The sequence below is a fragment of the Mesoplodon mirus genome (assembly GCF_964341445.2).
Source record: "Mesoplodon mirus genome assembly, chromosome: 2".
Lineage (NCBI taxonomy): Eukaryota > Metazoa > Chordata > Mammalia > Artiodactyla > Ziphiidae > Mesoplodon > Mesoplodon mirus.
The window spans coordinates 88806626-88830362 of record NC_138977.1 but is presented as its reverse complement, the minus strand read 5'-3'; the positions used below and the strand labels follow the sequence as shown (position 1 = coordinate 88830362).

Below are 23737 nucleotides of genomic sequence, written 5' to 3'. Positions count from 1 at the left end.
ATTTTAATTTCAAGGAAAATGACAAAGCATTAAACAAAGTGCAGATTTTTTTTAAACCTCAGAATTTTCTTTTTAATTTCAAGGGGTATTTTTGCCTTTACATAAACTTAACTTCAAGAAACTCAAAACTGAACTCCAGCAAGCATAATTAAACCACATTATTTGATTGCAAATGAAAAACATACAGAAACATTAAAAGTTATAAACTTTCTAAAATGAACAGTATTTCTAAACATTTGAAAAATAGAAAATTTCATGATCATAGTTTTTTGAAACATCTGAAAATATTTCATATATATTCATATAAAGTACTTGTCCACAAAGTTTTGTTGGAATGTGAAGATTGCATTTAGTTTGGTTTTATTAGGAAAAATAAAATATTTTTGTCAGAATCATTTTGTATTGTTGAGATAGTATACTAATGGAATTCATTTTCACTTGGATTATTAAAAATGAGCTAAGGTAACACAAACTGAAAAAAGAAAAAGAATATATGAAAACTGGCAACTAATTGTCCTTACCTATATAGTACTGAGACTATGAGAATTAAAATGTTGATTCAAAGAGAACTAAATTGTATTAAATGCCTCAGTATCAGGCATGATGTGGGTGCTTTCCACATATATGTATTTGATTTCGTACTCTTAAAACAAAAATGTTAATTTAATTGCATGTTGCCAAATTGAGGGTTTTATGAACATTCTGAAATCTGAACTAAAAAAGTCATTAACCACTGACCTAAGAATAAAATTGTAAGTTGGAAAATAAAATGAAACTATTATGTTTATAGAATTAGGAAAAGCTTTCCATTTGGCTGTGTGAGGACAGCTTTGTGATCCTTAATGACGTGAACAGATATTCACATAATAAATCTTAAGGTATCTATGTGAGATAAAGTATACATATTAAAATATATACATATGAGACTACCAGTTAAGACTAACACAGTTAAGTCTCAATACAGGGATCCAGCATTTTATTCCTCCTAAGACAACATCTTCCTATTTGGGAAAAAGTACTCTGGGTTTCAGATTTGCAACATTTTAGTTTTTCAATGCATATGCCCACCAGAGATTTTTAGAGTTTTTCAAATGTTTCATTGTTTCTCAACATATTTCAGCTCATTAGATCTTTCTCAGACTTTCTCCTGGGCGTATGTGTCAACACCAGTTCATTTTCCAACCCAGGGTACACATGGGTTCTTGTGTTACAAGAACCTTTAACCTGGGCACAATATACCAAGGACAAAGCTTTGTCACAGGTGACGTTGAAGAAATATCTGACACTAAGATACAGTCGAGTGGAGGACTACGCCAACCTCAGGTTGGATGCTATTAATTTCCTCACCAAGAAGGAGAAATCAACAGAGTTTTCAACAGAAAAAGAGAAACTTAAAAGAATTTCTACAACTTTCAGACACTACTTTTTGAGAGAATACTTTTTCTACAAACTTGTGTTCATAGCTTATATATCTGATATACAATTAAGGTGAAACAGCAATCAAGACTGTAAACATATATTTGACCTGAGGTATCAACCCATGAATCTTCCACAGATTATCAATTTTCAAAAGTTTAGAATGCACTGATGGCGCAGTGGTTGAGAGTCTGCCTGCCGAAGCAGGGGACATGGGTTCGTGCCCCGGTCCGGGAAGATCCCACATGCCGCGGAGCGGCTGGGCCTGTGAACCATGGCTGCTGAGCCTGCACGTCCGGAGCCTGTGCTCTGCAATGGGAGAGGCCACAACAGTGAGAGGCCCGCATATCGCAAAAAAAAAAAAAAAATAGAATGCACTGAATTGCACTCAACACTAAACTATGCCGAAGAGACTATGCCAGCACTTTAGGGCTTTGCAACATCTCAAGTCATCACCGTGAAAATCAATGCAACATCTCAGGTCATCACCGTGAAAATCAATCACAGTTCAACCGAACTGGGGAAATGCTAAAGTCACTTTAATAGAATTCTGAAGAAAATAATCTACTGTTATTACCCAGAATAGACTTGAGGTAGATTACAAACAAGCAAACAAAACTAATAACATTTGACATTAGACGAGAATAATCCAGTCAACCTGAAGAGTTTTTGTTTTTAATGTCATCATTTTTTGGTTAGGATTTTTTTTTGAGAGAAATAAGTTAGTCTAGAAATAAGATAGCTAATTTCTTTTCTCATTAAATCAATGAGAAAAGATTAATGGATTAATCTATCCATAAACGGTAGAGACCACCAAAAATCTTACTCCTGCCATGCACCTGGAGTGAGATAGGAAAATTTTATGTAGGCTTTAATATGAAAAGGTATTTTCCTGTAGCATTCCCTGAGTTTTCTAAGACGTTAACTCGCCTTCCTATTCTCAAACTCCTCAATAAGTTACAATTTATAAGCCCTTCATTGGCATGTGTGTCTTACACATTCTAGCCCACCAAGCAGCAGATTTCCAACATGTCTATTTTTTTCTTTAACACTCTACCCTTTAGCTACCTAGTTTAGAAAGAAGGAAGTTGTAGAAGGTGGGAGGCATCAGTGATCTCGCTTCTCAGTTTTAATAATTTGAAACTATGACTCATTAGAGAATGGTGACTGATATTCTGCTTATCAGCACACAGTTGTGTTTACCTATGAATTACTGAGACACTAAGAATGGTAGCCAAAGAAATGAAGAGCCACCTGGCAGAACCAAACATATTGTGACCAGAAGAAAGATTATTCTGAGAGTTATCTAACTCTTTGACTTCTTTCATGCTTAGGGAATATTTCAAGTTTGCAGAAATGAAAAACAGCAGAAGCCTTCTGGAGGAGGATCAAAACTTTGATTTTCAAATTTGATGGCAAAAAATAAAGGCATTTTTATTTGGCCTCATGTCTAAATTATTAGTTAGAACTTTAAAAATGCCAGCTTTCCTAATAGTTGTTCCAAGAATCAGGTATTCCTTCTCCTCTCCAAGTGTCTCTTAGTGGTTAAAGTTCAGGGTTTCTAGGGACTTTGATCATCAGTCCTGCTAAACAAGGTAATGTCATCATCAAATCCTGGGGCTGAACATTCTACATTCTCTAGTAAGACGTATTTGTCTTCATTGCCATTCAGAGAGAGGACTTCTTTCTGAGCAGTGGATGTCAGATCACTCCAGGTAATGTCAGTGTTTTTAAAAGCATGTAGAAGGAAGATGCCATTGATAATGGTGAAGAACCCACTCAAAGTCCCAATGATATCTCCAGCATTCATGCCATACCATTCTTGGAATAAGATGGCGGAGCAAGTTACTACCATGGAAGTGAAGAACACATAATAAATGGGAGTCACAAGAGATGTATTAAAGGTGTCCAGTGCCTTGTTGAGATAGTTAATCTGTGTTGTCACTGAAAGCACGAGTACAGCCAGCAAAACAAAGACCAGGGGATGCTTATAAATAGGCTTCCATTCCAGTAGTTCCTTAATGGCAATTCCCAGGCCCTTGACAGAAGAAACTGAAAATGCTCCAATCAATGAACAGATTGAAATGTAGACCAATATATTGGTCTGTCCTTTCTTGGGAGCTACAATCAAAATCAGCACCAAGGAGATCACAGTTATGATCACAGCAAAGGAGATAAATCCTGTTAGGAGAAGAAAAGAATTAGACTTCAGAAAATGTTAATAGGATCAAATCTTTGTGAAATCTTGTTAGTCATGAGTTTAGGAGCCTAGGTGTTTTAGAAAGAGACGTGAGACTAAATAAAAAAACAGGAACAACAACAACATTTGCTGCATGGCTCTCAATATTTCACAATGGACTTTCACAGACATATCATTTGAACCTCACAGACAACACTATGAGGTACAGCAGGTATTGTCTGATTGACTTTTTATTTTCAGAGGGAGAAAGATGTGAAAGTTTGGGTTGGAGTATAAGTCTTTTCCCTTTTCTATCCCCATCTCTTCCTTTCATTTTGTGGAGGGGAAGCATGGACACAAAAATAAGTTGTGTCACCTTTTCAGAAGACTTGTATTACTCGGTCAAACTGTACTGTACCTCAACCCACAACTAGGCTTCTAGGAAGCCTATTACAATATTATTACCAATTCATTTGATGAGAAGAGAAAGTGGAGCAGAATTTGAGTAAGTGTTTCTTTTGGTTGAATCACAGACCTGGGTCTCTCAATTTCATTTCCATTTCATGCAGAGAAGCGACTTCCTCTTCTTGTGGGGCATGGATAACCATCACAGTTGACCCCAATATACTTAATATGCAGCCTATTTTCCCATGAATGTTCAAGTGCTCATTTAAAAAATAGGAAGACAACAGTGCACTGTTGGAAGAAGAAAAAAAAAATCACTCTTGTTCAGTTACCTTTGGATTCCATGGCAGCTCAGATGTCGCACTGTGGTGCGCACCAGTCTGTATCCCAATCAACTGATTGGAATGTGCTATGTGACACTGAAAACCCTGGTTGGCTGGCTTCCTTCCTTTCTTCCTTCCCTCCCTTCCTTTCTGTGTGTGAAGTTTGTTATATATTACTAAATTTGTATCTAGAAAAATACAAGTAATTAATCAAGTCTGCTTAATTGCTTTTATAGTTAAAAAGTTATAATAGGCATTCTATACACCTGTAATCTTCCCATGACCTTCTAAGAGGTCCCATTCAATTCATTTTGAATTTCCCCATTTTCTCCTGTAAAGCCAAACAAAATGGAAGAACTTTTACATCTTACTGGCATGACACATTTAAAACATGTGTGCTCATGAAAGCTTCAAAGAAAGATATATACCTAAAGAAGGATTACTCTGCTCAGGGCCAATATTTACCTGGTACACACAAGTACAACCATATGGGTTGTCAAAATATTAAAATATTTCCTTACCGGCTGCTATTGCTCTGATACTTTCACCTATTCACTGCTCCCACTACCTTGTTGCCATGGCCTCAGGAAGTTCTAGGTTGGCACCACCATGGACACAGATTACGCCATCCTGCTGCTCAACCAGTAGGTCCACTGTGGCCCCTTCTCCTGATGCCCTGGCACTCCCACCAGGGCATTATCAGTATCCATTTGCACCCAAGACTATGGTCAATTACCAGGTGCTTTCTCAGAGTCATCCTCATGTGGCCACTGATGAGGACTGCAGCCTCAGCAAAAAGTGCTACTACCGATATCTACCATTCACTAGTAGCCAGTGTTCTAGTGCTTTCTGTATGGACTCACTTACTTCTCACAACAATCCTACAAAGAAGGTGAAAAGAAGTGGGTAGGCTTAGTCATAAGCTTTCTTCTAGAGGTTGGTAATGAATGGAGATAAAAGGAAAAGAAAAAGACAACAAACAAAACAGTTGCTTAGTTACAAAATAAAAGAGTTCATGGGCTCATGGAACACATTCATTTGGAATCATAATAAAGACCAACTCAGAAATATTAGACCCACTTTTTATTGACAGGAAAATGATTCCTGTTTCCAGTACTAAAAGAAACTAAGATATATCCAAACAGAAGTATCCAGCAGACAATGCAAGAGTTTTAGTGAAAGTTGAAACTTAACCCGAACACTATGCTTTTTAAAGTCCTCTGACAACTACACTCATTAGCCACTATGACAAAAGAAAGCATTAAAAGGGCTGCGGCAATTTGTTCAGGTGAGAGGGGAAAAAAATCTGCTTGGCTCCACTGAATCGTCACAAATAAAACACACATTTACTTTGTGTTTTGTGGGAAGACCATCTATTTCCTATTTCTCCTTCTATTTATTGTATAGTCTTCTCACATTATTTTTGTGATTTTCAAAATTATGTTTTGAGGTATGCTTAGTAATCTGTTTCTTGTGGGTTAAGTTTATCATGGTATTAAAATCCCTCAGAAGCCAAGTTCCTTACTGTTCACGTACCTTATGAGAACACTCAGAGCGCCCAGTGGGGTGACCAAGGTGGCAGGTGCAAAAGCATAAGCTGCAAAATTCGCGGCCTCGCCTGCTCCCACTGGAAAGCAAGCAGCAGTATTAATACAAAAGATAGGCTTATTTATCCTATGAGAAAAACAACTGACACATGCAAAGCAGTAGTCTTTTATCCCAAAGACACTCATATATCTAATGAAAAGGAATAATTTAACTTCTTTTAGGGAAGGTTTGGTATTAAAAGGATAAACTGTAATTACCTGGTGGTACAAACTCAATTAATGCAAAAAGTGGCGACAGAGGAATATCTATTTTAAATGACCTTCAATAAAGCTTTTAGTTACTTTAGAACCAGAAACATATTTGGTCACTCTGATGAAATCTAGAAGAGGTAGCTTTGGAGTAAGTAAGTAAGAATGATTGTTTGCTCAAGAATACCTACTGCTTTGCAAATTAACAATAAAGCAGTTTGTAAAATTAGAATGCTTTCTAGAGATGTACAGTCTAGGCAGGGGATAGGCAGAGATGCCTACCACGGGCCTGTGTAGTCAGGCACCTCTGGATTGCAGATGATCTACAAGTAAGTAACAGTATCTCAGTAGCTCAAGGATATCCAAGCAGCTCTTTGAAAGTCCTAACAACATGCTCCTGGAATCCTTATCTGAGGAACTCCAGGCTTCCATAAGATAGTGTGATGCAATTAACTTCTAGAGTGAGGGAAAATCTTTCTAAGAGTTGGGCCCTTGAATTGGGGCCAAATTATTCTCATGGGTCACAACTGAATGCTTGCCCACAGAATGCAGTATTTCACGCTGTAAACTGTGCCAAGCAGACACATTGTAGAGAGAGATCCTGGAACAGATAAAAGACACCAGCACCCATTTTCTTTTTCCCTCTGGCTGCTATCCACTCCACCCCCCAAGCCCGACCCCAGCCCCAGCCAAATCTACAGGAGTAATCAGCTTTAAAATATCATAAAACAAGTAGAAACGTACAGAACGGTAGGAGACTGCTCTCTTAAGAGCAACAGTGGTAGTTTTCTCCGAATAGTAAGTAATGAAATAAAATTCATATTTTATGGCAAGATGAGAAAAATTTTTTAATAATTTTTTTTGGCCCATTCGGGCCTCCTCCCTCCCCTTTAGTGTGTGTTGTGCGTCTGCATTAACCAGACCTCCTTAGGAGATAACCTTCCTTCTTAATCTCATAAGGGCCCACTACTCTCTTTGTAAGTGCAGCTCTGGATTGTGTAAACTGTCCATTAGATGGCATTTAATGCCCCCTGTCTCAAGAACTTATAACTGTGCTTTGATCTCTAACAGGCAGAGCAGTTCTGTTTCTGAGAGGCTGTTCCCGGGTTATAATCCTCAGTTCGGTGCGAATAAAATTTTCCATTTTTTTCTTAGATCGACTGATTATTTTTTTTCATCGACATGTTTTCTTGAATACTTCATTATTTATATTTTTATCATTATAGACAGCTTCCCAGGAAAATACTGATTTCATAATTAAAGTACTGTATGTTTGTCACTAGATAAAATCTCTGATGTTGAAGACGTGCTTTTCACTCTTTAATACTGGCAGAAACTTTGTGCATGGTGAGACTAAAATTACAAACATAGCCATATAATATTCTCCTTCTACTTTCATTCTATTTTGTGGGTAGAGGGTGGAGAGATACGACAGACAGAGAGAGAGAGAAAAGGAGAAAGAATCATCCAAATATTTATTTGGAATCTTCCCAGCACAGTCCCTGACAACATTTACTCAAATGAAGTAAGAAAACAGATGTGAAAACACCTTAAAAGCTGAAAAAGCTATACAAATTTAAATTATTTTTATTCACCATCCTCTAAGCAGATAGGGTATGGGATCCCCGGAGAAAAGAACCAGATATAGCTTTTTGACATAAGAGAAGCCATTTTAGGACTAAGCCTTTTTTTGATCTAAGCCTGGCCACAATGCTTGCCCTCGAACAGGTCTCAGTAATTAATGATCTTAAGGGAACAAAAGAACAAACTGTTATCAGGCAAGAGAAGTAACAACAGCAAAGATGATAAATCAGTTGTAAAGACTCCCAGTTCTGTTTCAATGGTAAAGATTAGCCTGAAGTACTTCCTTGAGCTATTTTGCAGAATTTAAGTCCCCTCAACCACCAGATCAACTTGAACCCAAGGGATGATGATGTTGACCTTTTCTTTTTTTCTTAATTGAACCATGGTGCTGTGCTTCCCCAGCATATATAACACTTATTTTTTAGAAGTTGTTTTTTTTAAGGTATTATAATTATTATTAAATTTTTTTAAATTTATTTTTGGCTGTGTGGGGTCTTCGTTGCCGTGTGCGGGCTTTCTCTAATTGCGGCGAGCGGGTGCTACTCTTCGTTGCAGTGCACGGGCTTCTTGGTGGCTTCTCTTGTTGCGGAGCATGGGCTCTTGGTGCGCAGGCTTCAGTAGTTGCAGCACGTGGGCTCAGTAGTTGTGGCATGCGGGCCCTAGAGCACACAGGCTTCAGTAGATGCAGCGTGTAGGCTCAGTAGTTGGCGGTGTGTGGGCTCTAGGGCACGCGGGCTTCAGTAGTTGTGGCTTGCAGGCTCTAGAGTGCAGGTTCAGTAGTTGTGGCGCATGAGCTTAGTTACTCCGTGGCATGTGGGTTCTTCCTGGACCAGGGCTCGAACCCATGTCCCCTGCATTGGCCGGCGGATTCTTAACCACTGCACCACCAGGGAGGTCCCGATGTTGACCTTTTCTGACCCTTGTGACTTCCATCAGTTAATGCTTGGATTTTGTCAACCTCTGCCCCAATTCTATGCTGAATTCTCCTCTGCTCAAGCCCCTTCATGAATATGCATGTACTTTTAGCTTAAAACTTTCCTAATTTTGCTGTTCGGGAAGACACTGCTTTGGGAAAGATCCCCAGTGTTCCCCTTACTTGCTGCAAGTAATAAATCCTTCCTTCTCCCAATCTCTGACTTGGTTGTGTCTTTTGACACCCATCAAGAGATGAACACAGTTTTCAGGTAACAAGCCTTTTAGATACCACCATTTATTAAAGAAAAGTTATCCAATTCTTTCTTGTAACAAGATCTCAAAAATACTGAAATGTCTTACTTAGTACAAGAAAATCGATGGAAGTTTTAAGGCTTTTGGCTGCAGAGATGGCTGGAAGTAGTGTGAAACTACAAGTTATGAGGTCCTTTCCCTGGAAGTTTTAGGCTTGGGATTTGAGAAAGTTCAGAGGAGTTAGGAGGGAGATATAAATCTGCAAAAGTGCCTGAGGGTGACACACTGTCTTCTTACTGGACATCATATTAGCGTTTAGAAAGTGTTTTCACCTCATACAGGGTCTCATTTAATCCTCAGGGCAAGTCTAGGTGGAAGGAGAGTGCTGGCAACCTTCATCTTCTCTCCATTTGTTCAGAGCTAAGCAGTCCAAGGGGATTTTCATTTATCCATATTTTGGTCCTGGCCAGGAAAGTGTACCTACTCTATGCAGCGAGAACAGTCGCATACTGAATTAGGATCTGGGAAGATGTGGGAGGGAAGCATTTTCCTCAATTGTTATGGGGAATAAAATACAAGAGAAGGAGAAGTTTGTGATAAAATATAAGATTTCAGACAATAACTTTTTTACTTGCATTCCAAAACAGTATTGAGAATGTGGAGGTGGGAGGAAGAAAGAGTAAAACTTAACTCTAAATACATGTGATTTATTTTATATGTAAGACATTATGCCCACACAAAAATTTCTAGACTTAAGTGACATCCTTACCACTTAGATAAATTAATCAATTTGAACAATTGCACATACTTTATCATTTTACAAGCAAACACTATTCTCGGCATTAAGGACTTACTTGAGAGTAATCCTGCCCACCAGAGCCATTCCTTGAGGTAAGAATATCCACCTTGTCCTAGGAAAATGATACAAATAGAAATTAAGTTCTAAAGTGGAGGAAGAGGGTTTGAGGAATTAACTTCTACAAAAGGTACCGGAGTATGGTTGGAAGACACAAGGCTTAAGGCCTAGTCATTATATCTCATCTTTAGCTTATTTACTTGGTCATTTCCAGTAAATCTTCCATTTAGAAATCTTCTAAAGCTTTCTTTATATTGCCTTTGATTTCTACACAAAGTCAGTTTTTTCATTTGCAGGAAAATTTTATTTAGTCATCAGGTTTACTACTGTCTACTGAAAAGAAATGCACAACCTGAAAGTTGAGAAAGTTTATTCGGTGGACTTGCTGAGGACTTAAGCCCAGGAGGCAGCCTCTCAGACAGCTCTGAGTGACTGCCCTGAATAAGTAAGGGAGGAGCCAGGATATATAGGAGTTTTTGCAAAAACAACAAACAAACAAAACAGGTAGTTGGAACATCGAAAGATTACCATTAATTAAAGAAAATGAATTTAGCACTTTTCTCTGTATGGGAAGATGCAAGAGTCTGGGCTCATTGAAATCATTCCTTTGGTATGCACCTTAACTATCTAGGGCCAGTATCCTGTTTTCTCCATCCTGAACGCCCTCAGCGTGCACTGTCTGCTGGTGGCTGCAGTGGCTAATGGCTTGATGCTGGCAACACCCTTTGTTTACTGATATGGCAGGTTATATTCTTTGTCCACACTGTATTTATGCCATTCAGATGTGGACGTAGAGTATTATAAGCCCTACATACTTTGTTTCAGCCACAGTTAAAAAATTAAAGACAGAAAACCATAAATCATAAATTAGCTTGGTACCTAAGGCGGACCTTAAAGGGATGAAGATGGTTGACATAAGAGCTTTTGAGATTTTGGGTAGTCAATGAGAGAATAGACAGCATTAGCCAGCTGGATTCTACTTATTCTCTACCTTGGCACATGAAATTGAATTTGTCTAGTCTACTGAAAAGGACAACAACCTTTCCTAAGATATTCAGAGTTATCTTCCCACTCTGTAATTTGTGAGCTTAAGTCATTGTTATGATTGTTTTAGAAATTGCAATTTTCTCACCAATTTTAATATACTTAATGCTGTGAACTTGACCTATCTGATTTTGTTATAGTTAAACTAAAAAGGATATATTGCTGTGAGGATTATGTTGCAAAGCAGTTAACCATGTTAATTTATGATTTTCTCCTTACAAAATTTGCAAATAACCAAATTGGAAAATTAAAATATGACTTCAAATGCTGTTTTTAAAAAACTTAATATCACAAATACTTTCTCAGCCCTTAATGATTGAATAGTCTAAAATCTGGTCTATTATATATTATTATTATTAATTTAACCTGTATGAGACCATATATATATAAATATATATATGTATGTATATATATGTGTTTGTTCTATGTCTGTGAGTCTGTTTCTCTTTTGTATATATATTCATTTGTATTATTTTGTAGATTCCACATCTAAGTGATTTCATATATTTGTCTTTGTCTGACTTACTTCACTTAGTGTAATATTCTCTAGGTTCATCCATGTTGCTATAAATGGTAAGATTTCATTTATTTATTTATTTATTTATTTTTGCGGTATGCGGGCCTCTCACTGTTGTGGCCTCTCCCGTTGCAGAGCACAGGCTCTGGACGCGCAGGCTCAGAGGCCATGGCTCACGGGCCCAGCTGCTCCGCGGCGTGTGGGATCTTCCCAGACCGGGGCACGAACCCGTGTCCCCTGCATCGGCAGGCAGACTCTCAACCACTGCGCCACCAGGGAAGCCCAGATTTCATTTATTTTTATGGCTGAGTAATATTCCATTGTATTTATATACCCCATCTTTTTAAGCCAATCATCTGTTGATGGGCACTTGGGTTGTTTTCGTGTCTTGGCTATTGTCAGTAGCGCTGCTTTGAACATTGGGGTGCATGTATCTTTTCAAATTAGAGTTTTCATCTTTTTTGAAAATATGCCCAGGAGTGGGATTGCTGGATCATATAGTAGCTCTGTTTTTATTTAAGGAAACTCTATACTGTTTTCCACAGTGGCTGTACCAATTTACATTCCCACCAGCAGTGGAGGAGTTTTCCCTTTTCTCCACACCCTCTCCAGAATTTATTATTTGTAGACTTTTTTTGATGATAGCCATTCTGACCAGTGTGAGATGATACCTCATTGTAGTTTTGCTTTGCATTTCTCTGATAATTAGCAATGCTGAGCATCTTTTCATGTGCCTATTGGCCATCTGTATGTCTTCTTTTAAGAAATGTCTAGATCTTCTGTCCATTTTTTGATTGGGTTTTTTGATATTGAGTTGTACTAGCTATTTGTATATTTTGGATATTAACCCCTCATTGGTTACATCGTTTGCAAATATTTTCTCCCATTACATAGGTTGTATTTTTAGTTTTTTGGTGGTTTCCTTTGCTGTGCAAAAGCTTTCAGTTTGATTAGGTCCTGTTTGTTTACTTTTGCTTTTATTTCTTTTGCTTTGGGAGACTGATCTAAAAATACTGCCACAATTTATGTCCAAGCGTGTTTTGTCTATGTTCTCTTCTAGGAGTTTTATGGTGTCACATCTTATATTTAGCTCTTTCAACCATTTTGAGTTTATTTTTGTATATGGTGTGAGGAAATATTCTAATTTCATTGATTTATGTGTAGCTGTCCAGCTTTCCCAATGCCACTTGTTGAGGAAACTGTCCTTTCTCCATTGTATATTCTTGCTTCCTCTGTTGTAGATTAATTGACCGTAGGTGTGTGGGTTTACTTCTGGACTCTCTATTCTGTTCCACTGATCTATATGTCTGTTTTTGTGCCAATACAACACTGTTTTGATTATAGTACTGTAGCTTCGTTCACTTCTTAAGACAAATTCCTAGAGGTAGAATTATTAGATTTTAAGATACTAACATTTTTAAGCTTTCCCAAATTGCTCTCAGGAAAGTTTGTACCCATTTATATTGCTTCCACCAATGTTTGAGAGGGCTATTTATTTCCCAAATTCCCTTACCAACATAGGGCATTATTTTTTAAAGAAAAACCAAATATTGTTAAAATAGTAGGTAAAACCCAGGAGTTCAATGTTATATAGTTGGTATATCTTTGGGTACTAGTGAAGTAACATTTACTTAGGTATGCTTATTGGCCAGTTACAATTCTTATTCTGTGAGTTCCTTGTTTATGTGTTTTGCCTTTTTTCTGTTAGGTACCTATCTTTTTCTTATCAACTATAGTCACTCTTTGTATATTGTGACTTAACTACCCTTTGTCATATAGTTTGAAAATTTTCCCCACATGTCATTTCCTTTTTAGTTTCAGTTAAAGGTGTTTCCATGTAGGATTTTTTTTTTTTTGGGGGGGTCAATCCAGATAGTCTCTTCCTTTATATAGAATTGTGCCTTCCTTTATCTTTACGCTTAGGAAGACTTTCTTTTAGGTTGTTTAAAAAAAATTATTTCATTTTAAATTTAACTCTAAACTATGAGGAATCTATTCTACCGAATGGTATAAAGTAAAGCTCTCACATTTTTCTCCTCTAGTTTTTGCCAGTTGTCTCAGTACTTTTGACTGAATAATTAATCCTTTCTCCAGTGGATTGAAATGCCGCTTTTAAAAATTGTATATTAAATTGCTGTATGTACTTATATAAGTTTTCAATTATCTTTTATTATTTTGTCTATCTTTGTTAATGCCGAACTGTTTTAATCAATGTCCCCTCAATAGTACTCTTTTATAAACTTGTTTGCACAATTCATAGCCGTTTATTTTCCCCTATGAACCTTAGAAAGATATTTAACTCTTTTAAGACATTATTCTTGATAAGAATGAATAGAAAATTCATGGTTAATGAAGGATAGCCAAGCGGAGCTACACAGCTTCTGAAATGTCACTACAAATAGTAACCTAACTCTACTGTAATCCGTTTACTGATTTGACAATACTTATTGGGTGCCAACCCTTATGCTAGGGTACATTACTGCTCTTGTGAATCTACTATCAATAAACAAGCCTGGGGCTTCCCTGGTGGCGCAGTGGTTGAGAGTCCGCCTGCCGATGCGGGGGACACGGGTTCGTGCCCTGGTCCTGGAGGATCCCACATGCCGCGGAGCGGCTGGGCCTGTGAGCCATGGCCGCTGAGCCTGCGCGTCCGGAGCCTGTGCTCCGCAACGGGAGAGGCCACAGCAGTGAGAGGCCCGCGTACCGCAAAAACAAAACAAAACAAAAAACAAAAAAACAAAACAAAAAAACAAAAAAACAAAAAAATAAACAAGCCTGTTGACAACAAATAAACAATTAATGTACAATGACATATTATTCCAAGTACAGTGAAGGAAACCCTTGGTGCAGTGATAGAGAATAGCAGGGGTAGAGGTGAGTGAAACCTCCCCAGAGAGGATGGTCGAGGAAGGCCTTTCTGCAGGGGTGATAGTTTAGCTGAAGTCTGAAGGATGAGTCAGCCAAATGACAGGCAGAAGAGAGCTGCAGACAAAAGAAAAGACCTCGAGGTGGGAGAGAACTCGGTACATTCCAGAAGCCAGAGAAAAGCACACGATAGTGAAGGAGGCTGAAGATGAAGCTGAAGAGGTAGCACAGGCCATTTTAGGCAGCAGGTGAGGTAAGAGACTGTGCGAGGATGTTTGGATTTTACTCTGAGTGCAAAGAAAAGCCACTGATGTGTTTTAATCAGGGGAGTCGCCTGATCTGACTAAATCCTGGAATCTCAGACTAAGGCTATGAAAGAAGATCTCATCCCACACCCCAAACCTCTTGCATTTTAGTCTCACCCTAAAGGAGACACAACTGGCTCAATCCTGGAAACTGCTGAGAACAGTTGCTAAGAACAGGAATAGGGGCCAAGACAGAGACAGTGAAATGTTATTCCTGTAGCACCGTGGTCTTACAGTAGGATGATTTCTGCAGTTAGAAACTTGAATTCGTTAGTTGCATCCATTTCTTACCAGCTCTAGTAACGCCCTTGTTGGCCAGTTGTAAGAGGCCCTTTTTTTTCAAGATGAAACTGGAGCCAATAAAAACACTGGAACTTATTGCCAGTACCAGGCCTACATAAAGACTATATTTGTTCTCTGCATTTGCAGAAATGCTCCAGTTGGTTATGCTGGAATTCAGGTCCCTGTAGAGGACAGGAGAAGCCAGCAGCTCTGACACACGTGTGATCTCACACCAAGCCTGGGAGGCATTCGGACAGATCAGAGACAGCACGTAGCCTGGAAAAGGGAAAGAGGGAAATGTCAACCGACAAAAGGGAGACACACTAATCTTTGCTTTCTTTCTCCAAGAAAGAGAAACTTGAGTGGGCGGTACTGACACACTGTTTTTTTTACTGCCCGGTGGGCGGTCTCCAGCACATGGTCCACAGGCTCACAGACAGGTTCAGCTGGGCTCACACAGGTTCTTCAAAATGTCTGCAAAGTTGTTGAGTTGTTATCATGCAAACATGCGAGACTTCACATGAAAGTCTGTATTCCTCTCATAAAATGGAAGATCTAGCAGTACTTGGTTCTCTGCTCCAGCCAGCAGCAGCCTGCTGGAGCAGCATGGAGCTGTTCAGACCCAGCTTGGGCTCAGCGGTTCATCACAGCCCTACAACGTCCACTTCTCTCCTTCACGCCATCAGTGTGTCTCCGGGAAAGCAGCAGCATATGTGGCAACTGAAGATGGGAAAGGGCAGAGCAACCCTGTGTGTCTAGAAATCACCATGTTACAGGAAACTGAGCTATCCCACTTGGTGAGGTACGAATTGTGCATTTCAGAAAACATGTTTAAAAGCGGGTTTAGTTTTCTGGACCACTTTCCTAAAAAGAATAATTTTGCAGGTCTACTAACTCACTTCCTCCTTAAAAAAAAAAACAGAATCTAATAGACAAATGAATTAAATATGAGGAGGGTTATTTTTTCCTGAATAGGATTCAAATAAGCATGTAAATCCACTGAACCAGACCCATTATTATAAGTGCCTTTCTTTTTTTTTTTTTGAAGCTAAATACTAAAACACAGAATGAAAACATTTTACACTAAGAACTTTTAATAATCTATTCTCCACTCAAAAAGCTGCAAACAAGGTGACACCGTGACTAGGTTTTCTGGACATCTTCTCAACTTTTTTTTTCCATATAAAAGGCATATTTCCCTAGCATGACTTACCTTAAACAAAAATGGGCAAAGAAAAATTAATCAACTACAATTTTAGAATTAAGTGAAAAAAGAAAATCAGTTTTACATCTCAAAAATCTTAAGAGGGCACATGAACAACTAAATGATGTCTTAGAAACAAAACTTTAAAAACAGGATCTATGCCTCCTGGGCAAAGCATTATGAAGTTATGTGAATTTTACCACATACACAGTTGAGAAACAACCGTAAAGTTCAGGTCTAGCAAAAGGTAAAATAATTGAATTCAATCTTTTCGTGATTATTATTTCATTTATCTCTGTAATTTGAAAATGAACCAACTTTGATCCTGTGATACAGCATAAATTCTGGGACAAAACTTCTAAATATTCCGAAGAGAATTATATTACTTCAGGGATATTCTATGGTAACTGAGGAGTTGTTCAGGCTGGTTGTTTTAGTAAGAATTGCTGCAAATTGTCACATAAGCTAGCATCTAGCAATCTGTCCCAGGCACTGTTCATCTCATCCAACCTCTAAGAGTGCAAAGTAATTTTTGGTAGTAAGAATTTCGATTACATGAATTCTTGGGAAGACATCTGACTTGACTGTCCAGTAAATTCCATGGCTGCATTAGTGTCACTTACTATGTAGTTAACATAACCATTCCAAAACTTTATCTCTGGAAACAGTGTGGGTGGACCTCATTCCAATCAAACAATATTCTTTCTGAGCTGTTGACACAGCAAAATGTTTCCAACATTTTAGGGGGTGTGGAGGCAGAAGGTGATAAGGGAGTGCAAATAATTTTTGTTGCCTTTTGTAAGTTCTCATTGTAAGCGGACATTAATGTTGCAAAGTATTTTTTTTAACTTTTAAAAAGTTTAAAAATTTTTTAAACTTAAATTTTTTTTTAACTTAAAATTTTTTTTAATTATTTTTTTTGGCTGCGTTGGGTCTTTGTAGCTGCACACAGGCTTTCACTAGTTGCGGCGAGCGGGGGCTACTCTTAATTGTGGTGCGCGGGCTTCTCATTGCGGTGGCTTCATTTGTTGTGGAGCACGGGCTCTAGGCGCACAGACTTCAGTAGTTGTGGTGCTCAGGCTCAGAAGTTGTGGCTCGTGGGCTCTAGAGCTCAGGCTCAGTAGTTGTGGTACATGGGCTTAGTTGCTCCATGGCATGTGGGATCTTCCTGGACCAGGGATCGAACCTGTGTCCCCTGCATTGGCAGGCGGATTCTTAACCACTGAACCCCCAGGGAAGTCCCAATGCTGCAAGTTTTATGGCAGGAAAAAGTAATAAAAATCTTGTCTAGTTACTGACCTTAGACCTTAAATTGTTTTATGTTTGGGGAGCATATTAAGGAGGGAGCCCACAGCAGGTATGACTGAAGGAGGGAGTGACTGGCGGGTTGGTGGGTGTGGAGTGGTGCTGGGCAGGAGGGGAGAGATGCGTGAAGTAGAAGTGGGCAGGGACTTTGGAAGGTTTCAGAGGAATTAGAGATATCTCAAAATCAGAGGTGGCTTCTTATGATTCTAATAAGCAAAGTAATTCTCCAGAGTTTAATCCAAACCTTATTCAACACAGAAAATTTATTACATTACTCATTTTTCATTTTATGATTATTATTTTTTTTTGGCCACATTGCCCGGGCTTGTGGGATCTTAGTTCCCTGACCAGGGATTGAACCCGAGCCCTCGTCACTAAAAGCTCGGAGTCCTAATCACTAGACCACCAGGGAATTCCCCTTTATTTTTCATTTTAATAGACACTGTCAATAGCCCTCTCAAGTGTCTGTACCAATTTACACTCCTGTCAGCAAACAGCATGATGTTGTAACTTCTTTGATGTTATTATATATTGTTCTAAATATTGAATAATTAAGATTTAGGAAATATATGTCAGTTATAAAGAAAAAAATAATTCAATACACACCAATGTATCAACCACCCAATTTAAAAAAACAACTTGGGAATTCCCTTGCGGTCCCGTGGTTAGGGCTCAGCGCTTTCACTGATGGTGGAACTAAGATTCCACAAGCCGTGTGGTTTCAACTATCCTGATTTTCTGTCTAATATTCCTTTTCTTTAAAAAAATGATTTCCCCTATAAAATTATATCTTTAAATAATAAAGTGTTTCGTTTGCCTCTTTTTGCACCTTCTAAAAATGTAATCATATAGTATGTATTTTTTGGTGACTTGCTTGTTTTTGAGATTTATCAATCTTGATGTCCTGGCTGTAAGGTTTGGTTTTTTCCCCACAGTTCTATAGAATTCCACTGCCTGACTATCTCACCATTAATTTTCCTATTTTATAGTTGGTGGACATTGGATAATTTGCAGTATTTTTGCTTTTACAAACAGTGATGCTAATTTTCTCAATTATGTTAAACCAAATGAAATTGATGATATTTGACAATTTTTGACCCTACATAAATAGCAGTTTCATATGATTCAACTTAATATGTATCTTCTATGTACAGGTGTGAATGTTTCCTTACAGACACACACAACTTAAAAATTTTAAAACAAAGTTAAATTTTCTATAGGATTATATGCCTTTTCCCACCTTTAGCTCCATTACAAATTATCTATAATCTTGGGCAAGTTGAGTCATCACTCTTGGTTTCAGTTTCTTCATCTCTAAAATGAAGGAGTTGGACTTGATGATTCTAAAGACCCCTTCCTTAATTTTGTGGTTTCATCATAAGCTATCTTGGTTCCCAGAGTAATTTACTTATAATCCTGGTAGCTCATAAATACTGCTGATGGACCAGCTCTAAATTCATAGGCACTTGTACCTGGAAGACATTTTAAAGAAACTGATGCCAAGATATTAAGTGACTTGCCAAAGTCATGTAACTGCCCAAACAAGGCCAGGTAATGCAATTCCCAGGCTACTATTCTTTCTATTTCAGAAAAGTAAAAACATAAAGTACAAATAAAGTCAGTTAAAATTTATTATTGTTTATACAAAGATGAAATGCTTTAATTTTTTTCAAATCATGTTTGACTATAGAGAATAATAATATATATTGTCCAATTATTACATGGAATAGGGTATCTTGGTTTCTGAGAAATCAGTGACTGCATAAAACTACATTTTTAATCATTGCAAGATATTTCCAATTTGAGAAAATCATTGTCTCACCATCCATTCTACTGGGTTAGTTTGGATTATTATTCAGCAATTAGTCACTTCCTTAACCCTCCCGATGAGGGCAGAGTATCTTCCCTTGACGTCAACTGGGAGTGAATTGGTGGCCAATGGGACATCAGCAGAGGTGATATAAGGAGAGGATTCAAATGTACTTAACGTGGTTGGGTCTACCACCTTGTATTATGGTTGGCTTTACTCTCTTGCACCTCTGTACTTTTCAGGAATAGAGCTTCCCTGAGCAGCTGCTGCCCCTTCAGCTTGATCCCAGAATGAAAACATATGGAGCAGACCTAAGCTCATCCCACATAAAGGAGCCAAACCCAGGTGGGTATGTAGCCTGATGCAGAGACACCCAGGTGTACCCGGTCTAGATTAGTCAACCATCAGCTGGCCTACAGACACATAAGCAAGAATATATGATTGTTGCTTTCAGCCTTTGGGTTTTGTGTTGTGTGTTATACAGCAATAGGTGACTGATACACCTGCCTATTTATATTAGCAAAGGAAAGAGTGAATGACATCTCTCATGTCTCCTACAATTTGTTCTCCAAATATCAGCCAGTGTGAATCAGTTACATCACTCCCCTGCTTAATTTCCCATGATTTTTCATGGCAGTTATAACAAAGTCTAAATTCCTAATCCCAGACTTTAAAAAAGCTTTACAAGCTCTAAAGCTTGCTCACCTCTGACATTACATTGCATTACTCTTTCTCTCTTTCTCATTCTCTGAAAAAACACTGGTCATCTTTTCATTCTTTGATTCAATATATATTTATTGAGTATCTATTATCTGTCAGGCATTTTCTAGAAGCTGGGGTTATAACAGTGAGTAAAATCAAATTCCTGCTCTATTACATTCATTCTAATGGGGGGAAATAAACAAGTGAACTAATAACTACAGAATATGTTGAGTGCCATGGAAAGCAGTAAAAGCAGCATAAAGGCGTTTTTTTGTTTTTTTTTTTTAAACAGCATTGAATGGAAAAACCTCTCTGCTAAGGGTAAATGCAAACACACAGACTTGGGAATTTGCTTGAGGGGGTGGGAGGAACTGCACCAGCCAGGCTGGCTGGTGAGAGAAGGGAGATGGTATGAGATGAGGTCAGAGTAGCAGGGGACAAGCTCAGGTGAAATGAGCTTTTAGATAAGTAGGTCCAATCTTGTCATTTCTCCTTGCAAAATTCTGTAATGGCTTCCCTTTTCATTCAGAAAAAATCCCAAATCCCCACCACAGTCTACAAGGGCCTACAGAATCCTGGCCTCCAGCATTCTCTGTAACCTCATTCCCTAATTTTTTCCCCTCTTCCTTTCATAGGCTAAAAACCTTCTCACCTTAAAGCTTTTAAGTAGCCTTTACTTGTTAGGTAGTGCTAGTAGTGGCTGGCATGCCTAACTCCTTCTCTTCACTGAGCTCTCACTTCCTTAGAAAGGCCTTCTCTGCCTTTCCAATCTAAAGGAATTTCTCACTTTCCATCATACAATTTAATACTGCCAACCAAACAGACTTCCTCTTACAGCTTAATTATGGCTTTGTAACAACATCGTATATCCATATATCAATTTTATTTATTCATCCAACAAATCAGTTGTTGAACACCTACCATGCAAGGCACCATGTTAGGTATACATTCATGCAACACTTAACAAATTCTTATTGAGCACTTCCTGTGTGTCAGGGTCTTGTTCTAAGAACTGGTGAGACAGTGATCAACAAGACAGGTAAGCAGGTCTCTGTTCTCATGGAAACTGACAATTTTAGTGAGAAAACGGACAGAAAAACAGGAATAAGGGGAGTAGAATAGGAATGAGAAATAATTTAGAGCAAATTTGGAGCAGATAAGAATGAGAAATAAGTTTGAGTAAATTTGGAAATCAAGCAGATATATCTACATATGAACTCTGATAGGGCTGGGCAGGAAGCACATTATTTCAAATAACCCAAATAAATTTGAGCAGATACTGTTGATTTTTTTAAAAGTTAAAAATTTGTATCTCTAAACAAGATTGTCCCACTATCAGTGTGTTTGGAGGTCAAATACTCTATGATGACTGTTGACCATCAGATTTCCTACATAAACTGCTGCAAGTAATAACATATTGCTTTCTGAACAACCTTTAGTGAAGAATTTTTAATACCTTAAAGCACTTGAATTTCAGCACTTAGGAAATCTACAGAAGGCTGAAAAAACAACTTCTGCTTTAAATCTTCTTGTAAAAATCTGGAGAAAATCTTTTTTAGTGTAACATAAAAGAAGCTATATTTTACATAGAAAATGCAGCTTGTCCTGCTGATAAAAGTTATGTTCATTTGGTGGAATTTTGAGAAATGTTTATAATATGGATTTTTTTTAAAAGAGTAAAATCTCAGAATCATTAATGTATACCACTGCATCCAAGAGGCCAGAGAATGGGGATGGACACCTACAGAAAAAAACAAAGGCTCAAATAATTTTGTGCTTGGTTGGATTGCTAATTATGAAAACCAATTATCTGGGCCTCTAGACCCAGACTGTCTAGGACCAGATTGTCTTGCAAATCCCTCTATTCTAGAACTTAGGCCAATGTCTGGCACATGGGACTCTTGTCATTTGAATAAATGAACAAATGAAAAATGCAGCCTTTACTCCATGTCGGGCTCTGAAGTGTGTGCTTCATGTGTAATCCCATCTGCATCTATTCCTCAAACTCTAAACTGTAGGAATTATTCCCAATTTACAGCTGAAGAAAGACTTAAGGAGGCTGTCATAGCTGATAAGAGAGAGTGTCTGGTGCCAAAGCCTAATCTCTTCCCACTACTGATAAGAAGGATTCTGATTTCCCTCAAGTCTTTCCCACTAGCATCCCACCTAATTAATTACCACAGTTAATTAACCCCAGGTATTAAGCATGAAGCTTGAATATTTCTTGTTGGAACTTAATGCATGAGCAAAGCTGGAAAATCATCCCTAAATTCAAACAAGCGGATGTAATTCACACATCCTCCTTACTTACAGATCCTTGGGTAAACAAGGGTGGACGTGTTAGTAACAGTCTGACTTACTAGTTTAGGAATTCTTTTTTTTTTTTTTGCGGTACGCGGGCCTCTCACTGCTGTGCCTCTCCCGTTGCGGAGCACAGGCTCCGGATGCGCAGGCTCAGCGGCCATGGCTCACGGGCCATGGCTCACGGGCCATGGCTCACGGGCCCAGCCGCTCCGCGGCATGTGGGATCTTCCCGGACCAGGGCACGAACCCGTGTCCCCTGCATCGGCAGGCGGACTCTCAACCACTGCGCCACCAGGGAAGCCCTAGGAATTCTTTAGACAAAGAATGACTGACTGTCTAGGAAATAATTCTAGATCCAGCTGCCTTAGTAACCGCTTCCAAAACCTCAACTTCTGAATAGTTTGTGAATTGTTCAGGCATTTTTCTCTTTCTTTGTGTCCCTTCTTTCTCTTGGTGGCACAGTTTTGACTGGTTCACTGCCTTTTCCCACCTTAAAACAACAACAACTCTCTGCATCAAGGAATAAGCTGGGAGAGCCAAGAGAAGAGAAAACCGGGGAAGTTGCCAATTTTGGAAAGATAGTTCTTGCCACGCCTCTCTCTGCCCGCTCCCTCTTTACATCCTTACCGGGTAAAATAGAAATCTGCTTTTCTCTGGACTCTGTAAAAATTGAAAGCTGTCATTTCATATGATACACACTGCCCACCCGCGCCCACTCTCCGCCGCCTCAGCCGTGCCCCTACTTTTACCCGGACTCACGCGCGCCTTTGGTATTGAGACTGTAGAAAGCCTGCGAGTGTTGTAAACACCTGGCACAGGGCAAGGGGTGGCGCCCTAAGAGTTTACAGGAAGCAGGTGGCGGCTTAAACCGCAGACTAGAAAGCAGTGAGAAACCTACAAATGAGTGCACCCAGTTCCCGGTCTCTTCCTCTGTCCTGCTCTCGCCTTAAGCAGCCAAGAAGTGACTTCACGAGTCAGACGCGAGGCTACTGGGGTTGGAGGCGTTTTCATCAAAAAGGAAGAGGAGAGAGGTGGGCAGCCCAGGTTTGTCCAGAGCCCTCCCCCGGGGGGTGGGGCGGGGGGTGGTCCAGGGCTCCTGACCCTGCACCGTGTTTGACCCTCGCCAAGCCAGCGCTGAACGCAAGACTGGACTCCCGTCCGGTCCGCGGGCATGCCCTCTGCCCACTGGGTGACGTCGACCACGGACTCTGGAAGTGAGTCCGAGTCAGTAGAAGCGTCTTTTTCAGATGAGACTTGAGAGTCTTCCTACAGCACCCTGATTACCCAGTCACGACACTCAGCTCTCCGTAATTTACATGGATCTGTCTTCCGGACTAGGGTGGGAGCCACGTATGTCTTGTTCGACTCAGGCATCCCCACAGAGTCTGGCATATTGTAGGCACCGATAAATACTTGTTAACCGGCTGACTGGCGGAATGACTGAATGAATAAATGCATGAATGAGCGCGTGAAGAGTCGGCGTATCCCTTTCTGGTCTCCACAAGTACCCGGGACCGCCCGCCGTTCTCATCGCCACCTGAACGCCAGATCCTCCGGCTCTGGGCAGACACTCACTCACCTTCTCGGCAGGGCTCTCCGGGTGGCAGCCTCACCTGTCCCCCCATGGCCCCCGACGAGGCTTCCCGGGCACAGAAGGTCGCTCCTCACCCACC

At 39.3% G+C, this 23737-nt stretch overlaps 1 protein-coding gene across 1 annotated transcript; it reads right to left on the bottom strand.

Annotated features, from left to right (window-relative positions):
* Positions 1 to 64: 64 nt before the first annotated feature.
* Positions 65 to 23737, bottom strand: NIPAL1 (NIPA like domain containing 1). The gene is made up of 6 exons (XM_082645353.1): positions 23644 to 23737; positions 14749 to 15015; positions 9725 to 9781; positions 5860 to 5950; positions 4131 to 4291; positions 65 to 3597 (listed from the first exon to the last, which is right to left on the bottom strand). The coding sequence occupies exons 1-6, from the start codon at positions 23687 to 23689 to the stop codon at positions 2978 to 2980; spliced, it is 1242 nt and encodes a 413-aa protein (XP_082501479.1). The 5' UTR covers positions 23690 to 23737; the 3' UTR covers positions 65 to 2977.